At 31.6% G+C, this 24687-nt stretch overlaps 2 protein-coding genes across 4 annotated transcripts in view; one reads left to right on the top strand and one right to left on the bottom strand.

Annotated features, from left to right (window-relative positions):
- Positions 1 to 24687, top strand: part of LOC136989770 (cation-dependent mannose-6-phosphate receptor-like) — a 213176-nt gene that overhangs the window by 91546 nt on the left and 96943 nt on the right. The window lies entirely within an intron of this gene.
- LOC136989757 (heat shock 70 kDa protein 14-like) lies at positions 246 to 24612 on the bottom strand. Of its 3 annotated transcripts, none has more exons than XM_067288013.1 (12): positions 24482 to 24612; positions 19614 to 19694; positions 19318 to 19543; positions 19133 to 19226; positions 11551 to 11655; positions 11299 to 11478; positions 5161 to 5316; positions 4960 to 5062; positions 4666 to 4884; positions 4421 to 4591; positions 4284 to 4342; positions 246 to 439 (listed from the first exon to the last, which is right to left on the bottom strand). In XM_067288013.1, exons 1-12 carry the CDS (start codon positions 24536 to 24538, stop codon positions 406 to 408), a joined length of 1485 nt encoding a protein of 494 aa, XP_067144114.1. In that variant the 5' UTR covers positions 24539 to 24612; the 3' UTR covers positions 246 to 405. The 3 variants fall into 3 exon arrangements, with proteins under 3 accessions (XP_067144114.1, XP_067144112.1, XP_067144113.1); XM_067288011.1 differs by having other exon boundaries at positions 246 to 425; XM_067288012.1 differs by having other exon boundaries at positions 246 to 425; positions 11299 to 11460.

Genomic DNA, 24687 nt, shown 5'->3' with positions numbered 1-24687 from the left:
GGCTATATTAAAGCTACTTTAAGTCTAAATTAGTTTGTTTTACATTTGGCCAGATTAAGAGGAAACTTTTTGGACGAAATGCTTTGTACATTGATGTAAAGTGAACATTTCAATAGACATTTTTAAATCCTAATAAAGGAAAATAATATTTAAATTCTATTTAATTTACCCTTCAAATTTACTTTGCATAAAATAATTTATGAAAATTGAAATTAAAACAATTTACACAGAATTTTTAATACAAATTTATAGGTTATTAATTATTTTATTTACAATCTCTGTAAATTCGTACATTTAATTATAATAGATAACAGTTTTAATAAACTGACCGACCGATGGACGCGAGAACTCAAGTTCCTCCTATCAAAATACTTTCGGATTTGTTAAGAGTTTTCTCCGTACAGGTCAAATGTACAGAACCGTCACTGAAATGTAAAAACTATTATTATTATTATAACTAACCATAATAAATTAAATATTATGCTAATATAAGAGATAAGAAACATCTCTTGCAGTTTCCTGTTTCTAATAGTATTTTTATAACTAGATAAGATGTAAATGCTGCAGAAGTTTCTGAAGCAATCAATTCATCTTTCAGTAAATATAGAAGAGAACATGTTTATTTAATATCTTCCAATTAATAAATTTTCATTTTACAAGCTGCTGATATCAGTAATGGCAAATTAAGAGTGTTATCACCAATTATCACCACTTTATTAACAAAAGACTAACATTTCATTCTTAAGCTGCCACTGATTATAACAGGCTCTCTGAATGCCAATGCCATTCTTGACAAGATAGGTCTTTGTCATTCAAATGCATTCTTTGCATATACTAGAATGGGTTTGGGTTTAATGTTTGGATTTGACTCTCAGTATCAAAAGTGAATTTTGAATGTTGATAAATAACTATTATACAAAACTTTGGTTTTGAATTTAGATTTAGTGTTCAGTACATTTATTGTTGAATGATTAAAGAAAAAATACTTTACCACAGCTACATGAGAACAATATGTGTAATGTAAAATAAATAGATAGGTACAAACATACGTCAAACAAAACCCGATATCGTAAGCAAATACACCAACAACTGCCGTAAATGATCGGGCTAAATTTTGGATAAATGATTATAGATTAGAAATAAATTTGGCGCTAGAGTTGGGCGTTAGGCACCATCTCTTAATAAAATGAATAATCATTTATCCAAAATTTAGCCCGATCATTTACGACAGTTGTTGGTGTATTTAAATACATAGGGTGACAATCATTATGAAATTTAAACTGTTGTTAAAAAAATTATTGAAAATGAATATTTCCATTACATATGTATTAATCTGTAGCTTTTTTTGCTAAATTGGCTTTTATGCTTTCTTAGAGGTCACAAAAGCATTGCTTTCCTTGATTCTGTTTACTTAGTACAGGTTCTAAGTCAAAAACGACAGCTTAACAAAGAGCTTCATTTGCCATTTATTGAAATTTGCCAACAGAGAGATCAGAATCATTTTGTGAACTAAAAAGTGTCAAAAAGAATTCCTCAAAAAAAAAAAAATGTCCACAAATGGTGCGACAAAAAAGAAATAAGGATTACAAATTGTTCTGTCGAAATGCCTGTTCAGAGTTCATAGCTTTCATAGAGTGCCATTCTTCTAAAAGCAAGAAAAGCTTCCCATTGAGGATACCCTCAGTAACAACAAAAAAGTTATCTTTGAGAAAAAAATGTTCTGGTTTCTGTTTAACTGTCCTCAATAATACAGAATATTTTTATTGTCCATATAACAACAAGAGAAAAGAAACTCTTTTCTTTTCCATTCTTCCCATAAGCATTTGTACTTCAAAACATGCATGCACTTTCTGTACCTGCAGTTTATAACTGAAGATAATATAGTTAAACTTTGAAGTTAAATTAAATTCAATAAATGAATTGTTAAGGTTATACAAACAATAGTTCGAGTCCTTTTTTCTTTATTTTCATCCAGTGCGATTATATAACACGGATGCTATTGTGGAGGATTTTTAATAGTTTTTGATGTCAAGAATGTATTTAAGAATTATGTTAATTTATTCTCTTCTCAAATTAATTGAGATCATCCTTGATTTCTTGTATGAGATTTAAAGTTCTTTTTAAAATTTTTAAAAATTTTAGGAAAGTTTTAAATATTTATGTAAAGATTTTATATAATTTTAAGCAATAAATTACAATTTATCATTCAGATTTGATTAACTTATCAAAAGGTAAACTGAAATGATTATAATTAAAGCTTTAGTAAATGAGAAAAGTTTGTCTACTTTTCTCTTTTGGTAATCACATACTTCCATTCTCTTTTAGTTAAATGCAGTGTTGTGCACTAAACCTATTTAGTATTGTTTTTCCTTCTCTTTTCTGTTCTCATGAAGTGCAGACTGGCTTATAATGTTACTAATGCTTTCTAGTTTGAGCCTTCTAAATGAATATTTAGAGTAACTGAGTTAAGACAGAGCAGGTTCTGAAAGAAATTCATCAAGGCACAAAATTACAGTGCTACATTTTGTATGTATATACTATGGACTATAATCCAAACTGTTCTACTTCTGCTTTCTGTACTCTGCTTACTGTACTTTGTACTACCTCTTATAGAAGTTCTTTGTGTATTTGTGATATTTTTATATTTTTTTAAAATTAAATACAGTCAGCCAAGTTTTAATTTTATATATATATATTTTTTTTTTATCAAAAGAATAACCTGATGAAGATCTCAGAAAGTGATTGACTACAAAATGTATACTTTTCCTATGTAAGCAATTATAGAGTAAATTTATTCTCAAATAATATCAACAATCGAGACAAATATAATAATCAAACTGTAGTGTCCAGTGTCACTATGGTTGCATCAAAAATTCTGAAAATGATTCAAAGCTTGGGATTCCATAAAGGGAAGGTTTGGGAAGGCTTTACCAAAAGAGAATACTGCTAATACTGAAATTGGAAGAATAGCTTGTTATATATGAACTTTTATTAACCATTTAAACATCTGCTCAGGCAAAAGACATCTGTCCAGCATTGCTTAAGTGCATGCTTGTTCCAGTGCTAAAATAACCAAAGGGGACCAATTTAAAACGTTTTAGAATAACATAAAAATAATCTGTGATTGTAAAGGATAAAGATAACATTGCAGAAACTGTTACAAAATGTGAGATTTATTTTGTGATTTTAAACAAAACAACACACAACAAAGCAATTCTACTATAGGCTATTTGATGTAAACAAAAGTTAAAAATGTTCAAACATATTTCCAGTAACAAAAATGTCACTAAACTTCTAAATTAAGACCCGAACCTTCTCTAATATGAAAGATAAACATATGCGTAACTCACATTTCAAAGAAAGATTATTTCACTTGTTTTTATTAGCCAAATTTTTGGCAAATTAGTAAGTGAGAATGGGTGCACAACTGTAATCATTTTATATAATTTTTATATTATATATATATATCACAAATATACAAAGAAAAAAAAATATAGAAAAGGAAAATAAATGCAAAAATTTTTTCTTTGTGCATTCGTGATATTTTTATATTTTTTAAAAATTAAATACAGTCAGCCAAGTTTTATATATATATATATATTTTTAACTCTCCACTCTGTGGGTGAAGTCCCATTTTATCAAGCCCATTATGGTTTGGCCAGACCTACAATGGGACAGCCGGGTGGTGAGGGACGGGGCATGACATTTCCAGACAAACAACCACCTGAAAAATTTCTGGGGCTTTTTCAACCCATCCAGATTCAATCCCAGGTTCCCTAGAGTGGTAGGCTATCACCTTGACCCTCAGCCATCTGGCTGTCTAATGAGTATATATTGATGAGCCATCTGGAGGCATGTCCATAAAAAAAAGAGATGCAAAAAATGTGCATGACAACATAAATATTTGTTTTCCAGATTTTACTGTTTATTTGTCGAAAAATACTATTATTCTTGTTATATTCCTGCTAACATTGAAACATTTGGTTTGTTCATGCAAATTGTGAAGATGAGAGTATCAACAAAGCAGTTGTAATGGTGGCATAACAAAAACGATTGTGCACCCATTATACTGTATATTCAGCATAAAAAATTTTAACATTAAATTGCTCCTAGCCACCATATAAAAGACATTTCCTGCATATAATTAAAATATAATATTTTTAAATGTGCATAAACATAAGAAATGTAACAAAATCTTTCACATATTTAGGAGAGAATTTGTCCTTATGCAGGAAAGGTTAATCTCAATTTAAAAAATTTATAAAATAGTTTTAATAACTTACGTTTTGATTAGCGTATTAACGATGACTTCAGCATTATTAGGAACTTCCTTTAAAATTAACTAAAAATTATAGAATTATTAGTTTTCTAAATACACTCGATAAAGATATATATATATTTCTTCTGTTAAATTTAGTACCTTTGCCAATAGTTTAAGTTCATTGCTATTTGTAGAGCAACCAACTGGTCCTTCATAAAATTTCAAATGAATAAAATTCTGCAAATTAGATAAGGTAAAGATTTTTTCTTGTTTAGCAGGAATAGGTGTACTCTTTGAAATTAATGGAATTAAACCATCATTATTTGGATCCTGTTTACAAAAACAGATTGATGTAAATATACTTTGCTACTGATATTTAACAAATAAAATATTTTTATACTAACTTTCATATAAATAGTTTCGCTTAGAGTCTCTATTTCAGATTCTGGTTCTGTTTCAAATTCTAATTTATCTTCTGATACCAGAAGAGCTGCCTCTGCCGCTGCTCCCAAGGCGATGGCTTCGTCGGACGAGATAGAATTTAGAATTTCTGCCGAACTAAACATGTTGCTAATTATCTGTACGAGACGAGGAGTTTTAGAAGTTCCTCCAACTAAAATTACCTGTTAAAAGTAAAGAAATTATGTAAAAGAAAAGTTTTTATATTAAAAATATTAAATTTTTTACCAACTACATACTTTGTGAATATCTTCTTTATTCAATTTTGCTTTGCCAAGAGCATCTTGAATAGGTTCAATACATTCTTGTAACTTGTTATTAATAAGAGATTCAAATCTTCCTCTTATGAAAAATTAATTTATTTTATAATGATCCAGATTTTAAATAAAATAACTTATTTATATATTATTGAATGAATGATAAAATTATCTTGTTACTACCTTCCTATATTTACGGTAAAATCAATTCCGTCATATAAAGATTCGACAGAGCACTGGGCTGAGGTCATGTTTGTCAAAATATTTTTGCATGTTTCAGCAGCAGAATGCAGCTTGTATACTGAACGTTTACTTTCTTTGATGTTAACTTTGTATTGTCTAGAAAATAATTGTTAAAAACGGTATTTAGAATCATTTAAATTAATAGTACTGTACTATTAATATGCAAAAAGCATTCAAAAATCACAGAATAAAAATATATACAGAAGAACATGCTTAAAAGTAAACCTGAAGTTTATTTATACATTCCTCAAAAGTGAAATCACAATACCACAAAGGAATGCATGTAGCCCAATGCACATTGCAGGACCAGTAGAGGTGACAGAGATATGCAAATGATTAAAATAACAAAGATATGCAACAGACACCTGTTTCTATAATAATGAATATGGTCCCCATGGGCAGCTATATGGCAAAGCATACTATCAATAAGGCAATTAATGGTTGCTTGAAATATCCCTTACCAAGCTGTGTCTACTATGGCAAGCATATTGTCTACAGTATGTGGTAGTGAGACTGTCCGAAGCCTATGGAGTTGTACCCCATAGCAGTATTTGGTGGTGGGCCCTGATGCACATCATATCAGAGGAGGTCCCACAGGTGTTCAATGGAAGAGATCCAGTGAGGCTGCCAACCTCGTAAAGATGTGAATTCTATTCAGGCTGGTGAGAGTTCACCATACGACATGCAATTAGGCATTGTCTTGCTGGAACACTGTGTTGGGAGTGGCCTGCATCAGTGCCAAACCACAGGCCCAACAATGTGTGTGATGTACTGGTCCAATGTTAGGGTACCAGAAATGTACGCCAGGGTTGTCTGTTGATTGAACATGATGCCTCCCCAAACCACAATGTCTGATGTGGGCTGGTGTGATGCTTGGTGAAAAGGTCTGGCACATAGTGTGGGTTCACTGGGAGGTTGGACAGCGTCGGACCTCCTTTTTCTCGGTTAACAGGTCGGTAAAACCTGCCCACTGTCAAGGATGGCTGTCCAGTCTGGAACTAATTACTTGTCAGGTCGAGTGGAGAAGGAGAGGGGGCTCGTTGATAAGACAGAGGCAAGATTCGAATAAATTACACCAGTTAAAATAACAAACAGAATTTATTACGAAACAATAAAGAACAGTTACACCAGATAACATTGACAGAGATATTACGTACTATCTTAGGAAAGTTTGAACCCGAGAGAGAGTTTACAAATAAGTGGTCGTCATACCTCTACAAGTATTGGAGTTGGAGGACTGAGTCAATACAGAATCCAATCGTAGTGGCGTAGAGGCTTTGAACGTAGAATTTCGGCGTAGAGGCTCCGAGTCCGACTAGAGGCGGGAGCTACGAACGACGACGACTCTGTCCTTGCTCCCCTCCTTTTTATTTCGTCCCCTCGTTAATTTTCTCGCCAATAAGCGAATTTTGTCTTTAGTTCCATAGTGACTCAGTTTCGAGTTTCGAGGGGAGGGGAAATACAGTCATTCCCTAAGACGGGTCGGCTTTTGGTTTGGAATTTGGTTATTGATGTCAAAATAAAGACTAATTTAAATTTATATTTTGCCCGTAAATTCGGGTTCTCACAATAGCATTCCTTGGAATATCGCCACATTCATCCACGGCTGCCATTCCCACATAGATAGAAGTCAGATTCACCTGTAAACAATACCCGATGCCATTTTGTGGTCCAGTTGCAATGACATAGACACCACAGTTGCTGGTTGCTGTGTGTGTAGTCCAACTTCATGCAACTTGTTGCAAATGGTCTGGGTGGACACAGATGCACCCATTGATGGCAACAGGCAATTTCAGATGTTACATACTTTGGCAAATGGATCCTGAAAGGCCATTCAGCAACTCTCTAGTCTGTTCACTCTGTTGTGCACTGGTCTGATCCACTCTCTCTGATGTGTTTGCAGATGTTCCTACATCCATTGTGTCACATATTGCTGGATGGTACTCACATTGTACCATCACACATGGCAACTGCATGCATTGACAAACTGAGGTCATGCAGCTGTTAACTAGTGGTATTCAACTTGCTGTCATCTCTGAGACATTTTCTATGCTTCTGTTGTAAACCATTACTGATAGCATTTATGGCCTGAGCTGACAGCTGGTCTTTATAGCCTGAAACTAGGTACCACATGACCTGATGCATGCACAAACCTAATCATTTGCATATCTCTGTTACATCTATCAGTCCTGCAATTTGTATTTGGCTACACACATTCCTTTGTGGTATTGTGATTTCACTTTTGAGGAATGTAAGCACCATTGGTGAGTTCATGTCTTTATTATTGTTATTAGAAAGTTGATGGTCAAATGATTGAGGCAATAAAACTACCAGCCTGCTGCTCCAGGGACCAAGTTTGAATCTTGGCCTGTTCAGAAATTTTCATGGGTGATTCAAAGATGTTAAGTTTGTTCCTCTCCAGCATGTAGGCTCAGCTAATCCAATAATGTTCAAGAAAAAAGGCATTCTACAGCCGATTGCAGAAAGAATGTTTAGAGGCCGACAATGGTTACAGATCAGGTAGACCGTGGTTCAGAAACATTTCATTGCAGAGAGAGCGTTTCAAGCTTGCTACAATGTATACAGCAATTAGAAACAAGTTATTTGACCTACTTTCTAGACTCACTCGACAGCAGGTTTAGAGGACTTTTTAATTCGAGTGATAGATTTGTTGGTGGAAAAGTTTAGATAAGTGGATATCATTCCTTCGATAAATGTTGTAAATGATGCAAATCGACAAAATTATTCATTAATTAATTGCTTGGAGCAAAAATAACAAAATTAAATATTTTAAATTTGTTTTAAATGTTCCAATTCCAATATTCAAATGGGTGAAGACTTAAAACTACAATTAATTTAAGTCGGATGCATTTTTTACAATTTGAGTATCGTGTCGGTTAAAAAACGTTAATGCATTTCAGAGTCATTGTAGTTAATCACCTAGTCAGAACGTTCTGTTAAACAAACGAGACCAATTTTAATAATTACAGAAATCTTTTTACAGAAATAAAAAATGAATAATTTTAAATATTTTATTATTACTATTACATTTCGACAGTTACAAAGGGAGACGATGTCGAAATAATTCCTTAAAAATCTATTCCCAAGATGAATTTCAAATTCGGTATAAATTTTCTAAATATGGATTTTGTTCGTTTTTTAAACCGTATTGGCGATGAAATTAAATATCAAAATGGAAAAGGGTCGTCATTAACTGCCGAACAATGGTTGTTGATGGCCTTAAGATTTTATTTCAGGAAGCTTTCGGAATATAGTTGGCAACCTTTTCTGACGTCACAAACAAATAACGACTCCTAAAACAGGGGAGTAATGGCCAAGAAAGTAAGAGCCAATGTTTTGCCAAATATCATGTAGAGGGCATTCAGAAATAGATGCTCATCGTCTTTAAAATGCATTTTAAACCGCAGTTCAGCCAGCCACTGTCTATAGGCCGTTCTGTTATTAAATGTCGTTTAAGGTAAACTCTGTCTCTGCAATCGGCTGTTAGTGTCCATCCATAACCTATTTAAAAAATCCAATGAGTTGCTTAACCTTCTTGGCAACATTTAAAATTTGGTACTGCCATCTATTATGATGTTTTATTAAAAAACTTTTTATATTTTTAATTATTATAGAATGGCAAAAAGATTAATTTTGAGGGTAAGGATAAGTTTTATAAAAAATTGTAAATGCTAATAATGAGTAAAATTGTCATTATGTCCAACCCTTCTCAAGATGCCATATTTTTGTGGATTGACCAGCATGCCACATAACGGGGGAGACCAGCATGCCAGAAATTCTGGGGTTAACAGCATATTGGTTAAACTGTGACTAAACAGTAAAATTAATCAAATCTAACAAAACTATCTGTTAGATAAATGTTAAATAATAACATTGTAATTTGTGTAATTTGACTGACTTAAAATCAGGAAGAGAGTTTTCACTTACAGGACAATAAAACAATTAATGGCTTATTGACATTAGTAGTAGTAGTAAGTCAGTGTGGGCTGCACTGATAATCTAACTTGACCTTAAAAGTAACACCTTCCTCTCAAATTTCACACAAAGACGTTAATCAGTGTAAGTTGAGATAATTTACAGTGACTTTCTGAAATTTAATATGTTTATTTTTGTACTTTTGGATCACATTACAATAAAATAAACCTAAGAAAAGCACTTTTGACATTCCACAAGTATTTTACATCTTTAGAAAGACTAAGAAATGCAGAAATTAAACATATAACTGTAGTTTTTGATGTAATGCTGACAGTTTCACAGTTTTGGAATAAAAATTCCTTCCTTTTTATGTGACTTAACTTGTTTGTTTTTTCATGTGCACTCTAGAGAGTGATGTACCACCTCAGTTAATTAAACCAGCATGCTGGTTTTCACCATATGGAAATATATGTTTTCATGGTCTTCCCAGATAGACCAACATGCTGGACAATCTGTGAAAATATGGTATGACACACAACCCCCTTTATCTCTCCACCCCGTCGACCTTTAACCATCAAAATTAAATAACATTAACACCCTAATATACAAACATCTCTGAAAAATTTTAGAAATTTTTGACAAAAAGCACAGGAGTTATTAAGTTTCAAAGAAGGTGAACAAAACAATGCCCCACACATACACACTGCCAACCATACACAGAGAAAAAAAATTCCCAAACTTTTTTGCATTTCTCGACATTTCAAAGGACCAAGGCCAAAAATGTAAAAATCTTGATGGGATCATTTTTTGACCAATCACCATACTTTCCCTCTGATATATATAACAGAGCCAGGAAAGTAAAAAGAGCAGGAAAACAATACTGTATTAATTACTATTTATTAATAATAATATTCAATAATAATCTTCAATTGTTCTAATGTATCCTTTTAATGTCAAAGTCAATAAAACCAAAATTTCAATTCACTGTAGCCTTGATTCATAAACTCCATAAGGTTTAGATACACGGACACTTGACAATGTTTATCAAAAATAAACTTTCTGATAAACATTGCCAAGTGTCCGTGTATTTAAACCTTATGGAGTTTATGAATCAACAAAAACTACCAGCACGGTTTCAAAATACATCTATCACTATAGCCTTATTTTTCCATTCAAATTATTCAGTTCAATTAGATGATGATAAACTTGCCAAAATTGCTTTTAAATAAATTTCAGTTTAGTTACAAGAACAAAAATATTTCTAAACTTATAACAGTAATAATGCTTCAAAATTAAAACAAAACTAATAAATGTATTCTTTTAAATTGATTACAGTGGTACCTCACTTAATGAGCACCTCTTATAAGGAGTAATTTGCACAATGAGCAAAATATATTCTAAAAAAATGACTCGCTTAACGAGCAACATTTTGCGTAACGAGTGATGAGGAAAGGGGACGTCCGGATTGTGCGCATGCTACATCAATCTGTGTTTAGCACTCGTTCCGCTAGCATCTTAGTGTTGCTTGTGATCACACATTTTTCCAAACTTGCATTCAGACATATTACATATAAACATCAACAACCATAGCCCGTTTTACAATAAACAAGCCAAACGATATGCTGAATTCTTGGGCTATGTAAAGGCTATAATTAAATATTAAAAATTAAATAATTTGACTAAAGGTAGGCAGTTATGCTGCCATCTCGTATTAAATTTGATGACCAATTCCAAATTAAATTTCAATATTTTTGTTTTCTGCAAATCAAATTCAATTTCCAGTTTGGTTCATTCCATGCTAGAAGAAAAATGATTCACACTCTTTAACAATGTATATTGTATGATTTTCTTTAAACAGATGCCATACATAAAATATTTGAGTATTTTTTTTGGCATGAAATGCATTACTATATTTTACATTAATTTATATGGAAAAAATTGTTTCACTTAACAAGTGTTTCGCATTACAAGCACGATACTGGAATGAATTATGCCCATTAAGCGAGGTTCCACTGTTCTTGATTTAATATATGCTTTAATCTAAAACAATACAAATTTTTTGGCTCTGATGCTTTTAATTATAACAAAAGGTAATTAAACCATCTAAAATTCATAACTATTTATTATTATGTGAAAAAAAACCTTAGAAATTCTTGTATGCAATATTCCACCAGTTCATTTGTGAAATGATTTCCACCAATAGAATTCTTTCTTACATAAGATAAGACTTGATATAATCCATTCACAACTGCAATTACAGTGACATCGACGGAGGTTCCACCTGCTCGATAAATGAGGTAGTGGCTGTCAAAATATATGCAACTCTAAATTATTCTCAGAAAAACTAAATCTTAAAAACAATAAAATAAATTTAAAACATTAAAGTTATATTACCAAACAATATTTAAAGGTTTCTGAGTAATAGTGTAAGCAAGTAAAGCAGCAGAAGGTTCGCTAATGATCCTAAGAATCTTGAAACCAGCTTTGACAGCAATATCCCTGTAAAAACATAAATAAAATTTAAAATTATAAGGTATAAAACTATAAAATACTGATCTGTTATAACTTATAAAGAAAAGTAAATTATCTTAAAATGTTACATCTCGTATCAAAAATCAAATAAAACAAATTTTAATGGCTCTGTTACAAGAAAAATCTTTTGTTCTACACAACATGTGCTACAAAGTTTAATTGGCTGAGATGATCCACAGAGTAACTGAGTTGTCACAGACTCTCAGTCATCTCACGGGTCATCCTACACCAATTACTCATCTAGTATGGCCTCCTTCAGTTTACTCATGGCAATGCTTGTGTTGACTTTGACAGCATCTAATTGCCAAGTTCTTTTTTAGTCTGCTTCTTCTTAACCTGACAACCCATACTAGCACTCTGTCTTCAGGCATGTTAGCTGGCACATGACCAAAATAGGATAATCTTTGTGTGGCAATCTTTACTTTCAATGATATTTTTGGTTTGTGTGATCAGATATTTCTCTGTATCTTCCTGAATATTTATAGTAGTGTATATCTATTTTCAGATATCCATCATCGAATCTTAACACACAATATATATACATCAACATCCCGAAGCCTGACATACTGATACTAAGCCAAGCGATCGCCGTAATTAATCAGACTATTATTATGCTATAATTAATAATTGGAAATTAATGTCTACCTCTAGTATCAAATTACTTAGTTTCTAATTATTAATTATAACATAATAATAGTCTGATTAATTATGGCGATCATTTGGCTTAACAAATATTTTGATATTTATCTAAAGAAATCATTCAAAAAAAAAAAAAAAAATGTTAAGAAAACAAAATATTGCTGAATATTTAAATAATGAAAATCTCTTGTAATAATGGAAATTTGAAAATATTCAGATAAATATTTGTATTACATAATAACTTGGCATAGCACAGACAGCAGTAACTATGGTACTTTTGTTATAACTGTCATTTTATATAAAAAATATGTAGAGCCATTAAAATTTATTTAATCAATCAATTTGTTATATGACCATTTATGAAAACTCCTATAGTCTGGAGTACATAACATAGATAACAAGCAATTAATTATTGTGACATGGAGTTGTGCCAGTCATCTGTCTAATCATATTTTGAATTTATTTAATTTAAAATATACTCTCTCCATCTCAAATTAGTCCTGTAGGGTGTTGCCCCTGTACATCATAATTAATTATTGTGACATGGAGTTGTGCCAGTCATCTGTCTAATGGCACAACTCCATTGCTAATTCGGGAGAAATTTTTTAATTGAAATAACATGATTTCCTGTTTGCTTCAGAAGTTCATATATAATTAATTGGGGCCTCCTGCCCCTAAGCTTTCTATATTTGGTCTTGACTTTCATGTATCTAACTCCAATCTTGAGATTAAAGAACAGACAACAGTGGAAATTTATAGGTCTACAATTTTTTCAAATTGCAGCCCAATTACAAGAACTTTTTATGAAGAATGTTTGTATATCTTGTTATTAAATAGCAACTAGTTGAAGCTTTGCTCAGGCAAATGATATTAAGTAAAGATACTTGTATAAAATACATACAAATGAAGATGTATAAATGGGAAAAACAATACAGACTTATAATAGAACCAAACAAAAACAATTTTACACAGAAATTTACTCTAAATACATTCTATAGCCCAAGAGGGATTTCACTGTTCTTGTATGATACTTGAACAGACAAACACAGAGATGTGAATTCAAAAATAGCTTTCCAGGACTATCCCCAATATATGTAGAAAGTTTCTAAGAAATTGATTCAGCTGTTCTCGTGCAATATTTGAACAAATGGACAGACAAAAAGACAGACGTAAATTCAATTTTATATATATACAGTAGATTAGTTATTAGAAGTATAAGAGTAAATTCACTGAGAAATGGTCCAAAGATAACTCTTTTGTTACCACAAAATAAAAATACTCCAAAAGGTCACAAGTCACTAAAGCATAATCTGAAACCAAACAGCCATTCACTCTAACATGTAAAAATTACTAGAATAATCCTATCTCATTAAACCATTTAAAATGTAAGGTTGCTTGTCAAAAACAATATTAATTAGATTATTGCATCTTTGGTCAACTATTTTATGCAATGATTGTCTAGAAAAAAGATTGCACGGTATGATTGTTCTTGCAATTTGATCCTTGAACTTTATATGACATGTCATTAAAGTTCTTTCTTAAATTTAAATCTCCATCCAGATTATATATGGATATTCATTTATATTCTTTATTGACTGAGTAACAAAACACAAAACCTCATCATCATCTCTACATGGAAGAATACAGGAAAAACAAAAATACATTCAAAGATATTTATCAAAATGTCATTCAAAACAAAATGGAAATTCTCTCTTCTATCTTTCATACCCTAAGTTTTACACAAGCAGAAGTATCCCAACTGGAAATAGCTTCTTTCCCACTCTTATTGAACTTTTAATGTCAAAAATCAAACCTGTAGTTGAATCTACAGGTTTGATTTTACACAAATTACAGGGATAATTTATGTGTAATCATTATTTGTGACATCTAAATTGTACAAATTTTTTCCAACGGAGACTGCATGAAGTATATTCGACTGGAATCCATTTTGTTTTGCTTACAATAATGTTGTTAATAATTACAATCTGTACCACTAAGAAAAGTATTTAAAACTTTGGCTGAAACCAATTTCTAGATTGAATACAGAGTGACATTGCTACACTAACAGATGAAACTCAAGAATGGTTGATCCAGCTTGCAAATGAACACTTACAGTCTTACAGACAAATCATAAAAAAGAGAATGGAAAGTATTTTACATCCATTCCACTATTCGACTTACAGTACATAGCAAGTATCTCATACAAGGGCAAATGCATTAAATGCAGAACAAAGAGAAAAGTGCATGAATGGCTGCATAGGAAGTAGAGTGACTGCGATGATTGTTCTTGCAACTCTTTGATGCAGAAGCATACCTTCATCCACAATCTTTCTTCAAAGCAATATAAATAAAATCAAAAGTTTGGTAGCAGGACTGACAAATTCACATATTCCTGTCATTTGTCCAACTAATGGTAAAATTATGGAAACTGCCACCTAGTTCAGCATCAATGTAATAGTGTGCTTTCAACATTTGGTCACATTCACAGTAAGCTCTGTAATTGTCTTGGCATAAAGCTACAAAGCTTGTATTCCCAAACTTTTTATATTTTTGATATAATTTTTATACTTTAAACCATATTTTTGACATTAAAAATCCAATTTTTACTATAATATACTCTCACTAATTCACAAATTATAGTATATAGTTGTTCAGATAATAGGCTATATGTAAAGAAAATTATTAAGGACTGCAATACACGTATTTATGTTAAAATATGCATTACACATGGAGGCAAAAATCAGTCAAAATTGTTTTCATTATTAATTTTTTTTTGTCTCTCTACTGTGTGGGCACTAAGAGGGCCTTTTTTCTATACCAACTGTGGTTTTGGCAGGCCCTTAATGAGGGAATTGAGTGGTGAGGAATGAGACCTGATGTATCAAGGGAAGACCACACGTGAAAACTTTCTGGAAAATTCTTTGCTTGGATTTGATCCTGGAGATCCTAGAACAACAGGTCTTAACTGCGGCAGCAATCTTACATAGATTACATTAGAGAGTTCAGATTAGTGAGTGTAAAAATAAAAAAATATAAGAGATCCTCATTAATTCAAATTAGGATAGTTCAAAATCCCGTTAGTTCATAATTGTACTTTTGGCCAGGCCAGGGATATGGAAATTTACATGTTAAGAGAATTCAGTTAGTTCAAAATACTGCTACTTCGAAATTCAAGGTGAAAATTCTGTCCAAACTGTGACATGCCCATTTTAACTTGATCACTTAGATTGAAGTACATCCATGCTATAAGAGAACAATTGTAATCTGGTCATTACGGCTTTGCTTTTACAGTAAAACATTTTGGGTGTCACCTTATCCATGGAGTACACTTTTTCTCTTATCTCATAAAATACAGCTGGTTTTTGAGATTGCAAGATTGGGTTACAAGTAGCAGATTGAGATATTTGCCGGCTCCATGCTACTACATTTGGTAAACTTACTACTTTTTGGGCCCAAATGCTTGAAATGTAGCCCAAATTATTTTAAAAATAATTTGGGCTACATTTCAAGGAATTCTGCTTTACTTTTTATAAAATGTATTTGGCAACCTGTGAGCTTCTAACTGGACACATGCTGTTTACCTACAGTTTACTTATATTATTACTATTAATTAATCAAAATAGTATTCTGTATATGTAACCATATTCTGTTTCCTTAATAAATTACTCAATTACATGGCATTTGGCATATTGTACAAAAATATGTAAATATTGAACAATTTGAAACTCAATAATTCAAAGTCATGATTATTTTCTCCCTTGAATTTCAAACTAATCAGTATTTCCTGCAGCTTTGAAAAAGTCAAAAATGCTAATTTGACGAAATTTTCATGCTAAATTATTATGGTGACAGTTTCATTATTCTTGTGTAGTTTTAGTCAAAGATTAAAAAGGATCAGATGGATTTAACACTAGTTATCAAACAGCCAGATTCTTTATCAGGCTAATTAATTATTAAGTAATTCGGCTGGAGGTAGTTGGTTAAGTTTCTGTTTCTAATGTCAGTTGGTACCACAAATAATCTGTATGGTTAATATCTAAATTGATTAATTGAGTTGGAAGCAAAGACTGGATGGTGGTCTGGATAATATAACCAACAATGCATCTGCCTGAGTTGCTAAAGAGTTGTTGTCCCACTCTGGCCAATCTTTTCTTCTTGAATATTCTAAATTAAATTTTTTTGTTTCTAATTATTAAATATACAAGGTGACAACTTAACTGCCTACCTCTAGCCAAATTACTTAATAATTAATTAGCCTTCAGTAGTCTAAAAAGAATCTAGCTGTTTGTTTGATATTTAAATTAATTATTGGGTTGGTTTGCATATGTTATATAGTTTAATACACAAATTACCAATTAAAGAAGTCTCTTTAATGTCAATTATTGTAAAATAAATTAGAATCTAGACTACTTTAATAGATAATTTACTGTATTTCCTCAAATTAGCACACTAGGCCTTAAATTTGTGCCAGGGATTTTGACCCATGCAAATAACTACCTGGGCACCAATTCAACGAAATACAGTTACTCATATAATATGTAAATTTATCTTCAAAAAGATAAAAGCATGATAAATTAATTATTCAATAATTTAGAAATCTGAAAATGGAATAGTGCAAGATTATAACCTATAGTTCTTATCTCTGAGGCATATCAAAATTATGCTATTTGAACAGTTTAAATATTATATATATATATATATATATATTATTTTAGATACATAGGTTCTGCCAGTTGGTCCAGTTTATTTTAAATAAATTTTGATGAAAATCATTTGGTTATGCATCTAAATTTATATATTGTATGTTCTTTGAAACTTAGCATAAAGTTGCTATTGAGAATAAATCATACTGAAACACTCCTTTTGATGGAAAAATTGATTTATTTTGTATGATTTACAACGGATATGCATTTCAAATGCTATGCCTCCCTTCAGTCCTTATTTTATTATGTAAATTGGTAAAACTAAAAATAATTATAGTGACAATTGGAATAACTAATTATTAAAACCGCAGGGTAGAACAATTAAGACAATAAAAATCATTTTATTTCTACAAAGTACTCTGAACTGATTATGGTGTGTGTGTGAAGTCCCTAAAATTGAGTCAAAATTACGAATAACTATAAAGTTCCTAAGTTGGGAAGTTTCGGAGGTCAAATTGGGTCAGGAACACATGTTGGTGATGTAGACCAGACAGGAAGGAAACTTTCTTACTTATTTTAAAACAAACATGATGCGATGAAAAATGACAGAGGGAAATGTCAACTGAAAGAGAGGGAGCTTTGTCAAGGTGCTTGCGAACAAGTGTCGGGTTAATGACCAAAAGGACATCTGTCAAGTCATGTAAGCCCGAACCTGTTAGGGGGTAAGTGGCCACAAGAACATCTGGTAGACCGTTTAGGTTCAAAGATATCAGAGAAAAGGGCCATGATGGAGTAAAATACAAGCACGGATTTCAAAAGCTCTGTCAACACCTCTCGGACCTTTCCCAACCCAGATTGGTCTCAGGTTTTGCCTAGAGACAAAAGAATGACCAATCGGGGTAAGAGAGAGGACAAACAGGACCAATCAAAAGGGTAAGATGTGGGAAAAAATCTTATAAAACCCCCAAGTCTCAAGGTCATGTGTCAGTTCTCCTCAAGATTTTGGTGCATCTCCTCCAAACTGTTCCAAAGTGCCAACACATCTCAGCCGACCCCTCCGGACTTGAGATCTTGTGACCCAGAAGATCATCCCACCATCTACGCCTGCCCCGGGGCTGCAGCACCAACCTTGACCAAAGGACGACCTGCCACAAGATGACGATCATCGAAATGAACACCGGCTCAAAAGCAGATTGTTTTGTTCCTAGTGTAAGTTAACTTTATGACAAAATAAACGATTTTTGTGTAAGACACTTGTCATCTTTGTCTCCTGCTGCCTCCACCCACATACGATTCGCCCCTAGGTTTTCCTGACACGCAATTAACTTATTGCCCCTAAAAGTTGGCGAGTTTATATGTGCACATAAACAAAACAAACAAAAACAAATGTTTTTGAACTCCATCCGAGTTCTTCATCAAGTTTTGTAACAATTCACTGATGGATCTTTGTAAAAGCTTTTGTTTTGTTTATATGCACACCATAACCAGTTAGAAGTACGTGATTAACTATATCCTGGTGTGGGGAGTAGTTGTTTAAAATTATTTTCATTAAAACATTAAAAAATTGACTAATAAAGGTAGTAAAAGCATAAAACCAATAAAAACTGGTTAAAAACAAGATGTAAAGGCTTGACAGAAACTTGTTTGTATTTAGTTATTTAATTTTCCAGTAACAACATTGACTTATCACACAAATCTATTCCAAATTCTAACTTTTTGTAATTTATAAAATTGAAAGTAAGACATCTTCATAAATAAAAAATAATAATTTAGTTAAGGAATTCTGACGGACAAATCTCTACTACAAAAATTAAGTAGCATAATAGTTAACTTGCCAAAATGCCAAAAATTTAGTTCACTGTTGAAACTATCTTACGCAGGTATGCACCACTTAGCAAATGAGATACATTCTGAGAAATATATCAAGAAGTCATCACAATATCCTTAGAAAAATCCATATGATATAGTTTACTAGTTCATATAGACAAATGTAACACAATAATAAGTATTTATATAATTAAATATAGATGAAATACAGGTAGTTACAACAAATTTTTCAGCTCCATTATAATCTTATGGGACCACTGTCAAATATGTGGCCCATTATTAAGTGGTGCATACTTGTTTATATCAAGACTTAACAAGTAGTTATAAAATATTACCTAATCATTCTCTTTTGATTTTTTGATGTATGCAATGGAACAGTTAATACAGTACAATATTCTTCCTCTCCATCACTGTGGCTCTTTGCTATCTCTGTAAAATTTTAAATACACATTGATATATATATGTGTGTGTGTGTATGTATAGTATAATGAGCCAATTCACATTCCATAAACAAACTCACCTAGCAATTTCTGAAAAATTAATAATAGGACATCTTGTGGAGAATAATATTGTATTTTTCCACCTTCTTCAATTTCATATTTTAGACCATTTTCATTCACAATTTTGCATTCTGTTTCTATTTTATCAACATCTATAGAATCTTCATTGATTAAGAGCTGTTTTATGCAACAAATAGTAACCTGAGCATTTCTGGACAGATGAAGTTTGGCAGGTAAACCTATATTCTAATGAAAAAATATGAGAAAGTTATTTGAAAAAATTGGAATTAAATAATTAAAGAAACCTAAAACTTACCTTTTCTCCACCTGCAAATGAAACAATTGCTGGTGTCACTCTATCTCCAGCATCATTAGCAAGAACTTTAAGATTTCCATCCTGAAAAATTAATGTAACATTTGGTTTTCTTGAATTTTTACATTACTGAAAAATTGAAACAAAATATGAAACCATTTGGTTATAGAAAACAAGTAGCTAGATAATATATTAATTTGGTATGCTTCATACTGTCACATTATGATGAAACAAATCAAATATTTCTGAATAATTTGTTCATTATTTTAAATAGTAGACTATAATCTGATTCTAGAGCAATTAAGATCTGAATAATTGTACCAAACATCAAATTTCTTTTAGCAATCAGAATGATTTTGGATGTTCTAAAATGATCTTTAATACTATTTCTACACAGTACTTCATAATTTGAGACAGATGGGACTGGAAGACTATCAAATTAAGCAGATTGCTGGATTATTGAAAGTAAGATGAATTTAATGGTTTAATCATTTACAAAAAAACACTTATTTACATATTAGTACATTGTATTAATCAAAACATACATAAACTAGCAAAAAAATATGAAAGGAGAAGAATCATTTTAGAGTTTTCAAATTAATTGTTGATTCTTTCAAAACAATTTTTAATTGCTTCTGCCACTTTGTCATCTGGGCATATTGCTGTTGCCAATAACCAGTTTTTCTAAGTCGATGGGAATCCACCAATTTGGCAATACTGATTTAGTGGGAAATCAAAGTGACTGCATGATTTTAGTGGAAGGTAAGGTATTTTAGGTAGAAAATTTCAGAGACCAATTTTTATACTTATAAAGTAATATGTTTTAAGATACTTTTTTTTTGAACATCCTAAGATGACAAACCTAACAATCTTTAATATCAAGCCAAGTTCAGGCTCAATATTATGTCATGTTTACTGGGAAGATGTTCAAATTTAGTGGAAAGCTTGTCTATGACTTGGCAATAGTTCTGGTAAAACCTGAGAATAGACTAGTATTGGATTACTGGTTGTCAAACTAGCAAATGACCAGATTACCAAGACTGTACTGCAAACACCAACAAAAATTCTGAAACTTATTAAAATATGCAGAATATTTTTTAATGATCTTTTCTCAAAAATAAAAAAAAACATGATAAGAATCTTTGTTGCCATCATCAGATACAGCATTTTCAACAGCTTAGCTGTAACCATAATGGATTTTGTAAAATTCATATTGAAAACTTGGGCAAAATTTTTGTTATTCTGTAGGTTGCTAAAGTACATATAAACCTATCAACAAAAGTTTTGATCTGTGAGATATAATATACAGTGATACCTCGGTTTTCGTCGACAATCCATCCCAAAACAATTGGCAAATCCGAAACCAACAAAAACTGAGGCAATTATTTCCATATGAATCAATGTAAATCCCAATTAATTCGTTCTAGACACTCCAAAATACATACCAAAAACACATTTTATAAAAAATAAATATTGTGTTTAATACTAAAAACAATAAGAAATTAATATAAAATGAATATAAAAAGTAATGGAAAGAATAAATGAACATTTAACATGTTGTTCAAAGGGCTGCTGGTTCTGGAAACTTTCTTTGGTTCCATGATGGAGCTAAAAGGAAAGTAATGGAATTGTTTGGCTAGATGCACGGGGTAATGCTCACACAATGAGAAACACCACCACATTGAGCAGGAAAATGTGTGGGTTGCCCTATGTTTTCGCAAAATTAGCAGGAGGTCACTTGGGCATGCTGACAAAATCTGGGGTAACAAAGGCAAATTTTTTGTGACAAAAAATTGAAGATAACTGAAGTCAACAAAAACCAAAATATTACTATATTCTTAGATGAGTTGACTCATTGATAAAACCACACACACACACTGAACTGAAACTCAACCAATGAGTGTAATGCAGGTCTCATTGATACATCAAAACTCATGGCTCTTGATAAGATATTGCAAATGTTTAGTTTTTACTGTTGTTTTTAGATTCATAACTTAAACTAAAATAAAAAAATTCATGATGGGTAAATGAGCAAATTAAAAATGAAATTTAGATATTAAAACATATCAGGATAGTTAAATGTAATATTTTATTAGTGTATGAAAATTCAATTATCAATTTTTTGTAAGATAAAATAAGATTTAACGGTTTACAGGAACATGTTTAAATTGAATTGATGTTTCAAAAAGGCTGAATAACAAGACTTGACTCACCAACACTTCTACTGATTTGATTCATTGCATTGACTCACTCATTCATTAGCCAAGACTATTAAATAAAAGTGTAGTATTATTTCCTAAAATCCAATTATTTATCAGGTTATGGGATACACAGTAGAATCTTGTTTTAACAGATCATGTAAAGACGGATTTCTCAGAATAATAAATTTTTTTCCAGGTCCTACCAAATAAATGTAATTTTACTTCCTTTTAACATATCTGTAACTCAAAATAAAAAATTTTTTCTAACCCCATCTTCTGTAAACATCACATTTTTCAATGTTTAATTGATATTTGGGTGTTTCCAGTACTGAATTTTAAAGAAATACATTGCACACGGAGCAAAATATGTGTGCAATCAGTATGGTTTACGTTGCTAATGTTACAGCTGCACATTGTAAAATAAAAGATAAAAACTAAAAGTAAAACCATATCAATATGAGTTAAAAGAAAGTTAGTGTCCTCTTGTAGCACATTGATTAATAGTGGGAAGATACTTCCGACTTGATGCTTCCAGAAGTGCATGTCTGCAAGGTATCTGGCAAATTGGGGCTATCACAACTTGAAATCACACCATCCTGCTCACTTAACAGTAACATTTCATACTGATGATGTAGCCAAAAGAAGCCTAGAAGCATAAGGCATAATGTACTGTACATGTAAGGTATACCTTGTAACACATTTTCTATAGAATAAAGGATAAAGATCTCAAGAAACTGAATAATTTCAAGTAGAGATATTTCTTATATGAAGGGGATTTAAAAACAGATTTTTTCAAATAATGAATACTTTCCCGGGTATACAGGGAAATCTATTGTTCATGATATAACAGATTCTCAAAACAACAGATGATTTTCAGTGATCCAAAACATCTGTTAAAACAAGATTCTACTGTAATATTCTTCCCACCATCCTCTCGACCCTCTAAAACATCAGTAAAATGCATTGTCATTGGACTTATTGTAGTTATGTCCTCAAAGTTTCGGCCTTCTATCTCAATTACACATACTTGCCAATCTTTAGTACAAATGGTAGTTGAGATGTTGGTAGAAAAATGCAGACAATATAAAAAATGAAAAATTCGTTATTAACATTAATATTGTACAAGGCTTATATTAAATACTTTTAATAAACAAAATTTATTTTATCTCTGTATATGATATTTTATAAAGCTACTGCCATAAACACTGTTAAGAGTAATGCAAAAGCTTTATACTCTTTAACATCACAACTTTAAAAAGATGAAGTATTTTATGGAACACATCATAAACCTAGGTGTAGATTTATGAGGTGTTCCATCTCGATCTGTCAGGAGTCTTGATATCGTTGCATGAAGAGTGCCTCTGGCTATATGCATTATGATTTGCTTTCTTAGTGTTACAGTGTACTCATGACAGTTGCTATCAGTCAGTTTATTTACTTTCACAGCAATTATTATGGACAATGATTTTTCTGGTTGTGATTTATTTCCTATTTCTGTCTTACTTTTTCTTATCATAGAGAATATTTTTTTCATTTGCCACACTGCAATGCTGTGTGGAAAGACCATCATTAACCTATTTAAAGATTATAAATCTTTGAAAAATCTCACAAATCTCAAAGAATCATATGGTTTCTTTTCTTGAAAAAGTTCATAACATATGGTCTGTATATTCTTAAGTGATGAATCAAATTTTCTTCTTTTTGGGTAAAAAAAAAAAACTATAACCTGCTCAATAATTTGGTCTAATTGTAAAAATAACTCGTTTCTTTCTTATAATGAGTTGTCTGCAATTGATTTAATCACTAATGTAAGGGCACTATTATTGCCAGACTTAAAAAATGCAATTTTTCACATCTGTCGTTTAAAATTATCGGTTAATGTTACCTATGGTTCTAAAATGGCGGCTCGTCTCCGATTCCAGCGAATAGAAGAAAGGAAATAGTGGGGACGCATGTTCTAACCTAACCTAACCTATTCTAATAATTTTGTTGGTAAAAATTATGGTAATTTATTAGAATAGATTAGAACGTGCGTCCCCATTGTTTCTTTTCTTTTATTCGCTGGAATAGGAGACGAGCCGCCATTTTGGAACCATAGGTAACATTAACCAAATTATCATATTTGAGCTAAAATTCTCACACTTAAGCCAACTCTCATATATAAAAATATGTCTTGGTTCTTCCTAAATTGAAGGAATCTGATTCACTTCAGTCACTCGTAACAGAATACATTCAATATCGTCAGCATATACTATATATTGGCATTAGACTCATTAAATGAAGTGTTTACGTGATGGTAATATTAAATTCTTTAAAAACATCATCTGAATGATTAGTATAAAGCAATTTGCTTTATACTAATCATTTAACTAGCCACGTTATAGCCCGATATTTAGGCGATCGTTTGGCATTCTTTAAAAACGCCGACAAAAGGGAAAAGCGGCCTGTCCATTGATGGAGCATGCAAAACGTTGCTGGTTGGCAAGCAAGATTATAAGTGGATGAAATATGAGTCGCGAAATTAGGAAAAAACGCGCCATGTATGAAGGATAAACTTTTATCCTAGATTCAACAGATTTACATTTGATCGATTAACTTTATCCCACGAACTAAAAGTAAATACAAAGTGTGATAATTGCATATTTAAAAATAATTAACGAATCTTCTAACCTTGCAAGCTGCTAAACAGGTATTTGTCGTGCCGAAATATAATCCGAAAGTCGTCATTTACACGTATCAATAAGTTACCTAAACGTCAAAATAACGAAAACCACGTGCTTCGGTAAAAATGAAGAATAAGTATTTACGCCACCTAACGTAAAAAGCCAGAAACTTACTTACACAAATAAAAACTTTAAAAAATCATACTAATAATT

Source organism: Centruroides vittatus, unplaced genomic scaffold (assembly GCF_030686945.1).
Source record: "Centruroides vittatus isolate TY-2023 unplaced genomic scaffold, ASM3068694v2 scaffold_769, whole genome shotgun sequence".
In the NCBI taxonomy this organism is placed as follows: domain Eukaryota; kingdom Metazoa; phylum Arthropoda; class Arachnida; order Scorpiones; family Buthidae; genus Centruroides; species Centruroides vittatus.
This window is presented reverse-complemented; position numbering and strand designations above follow the sequence as displayed.

Coding starts and splice junctions, on each gene's coding strand:
- LOC136989757 (XM_067288011.1), bottom strand. CDS start 24,538: ATGACGACTTTCGGATTATATTTCGGCACGACAAATACCTGTTTAGCA. Junction 5,317..11,298: donor TGCATACAAGAATTTCTAAG/GTTTTTTTTCAC, acceptor ATTATTTTCTAG/ACAATACAAAGTTAACATCA. Junction 4,885..4,959: donor ATAAAGAAGATATTCACAAA/GTATGTAGTTGG, acceptor TACTTTTAACAG/GTAATTTTAGTTGGAGGAAC.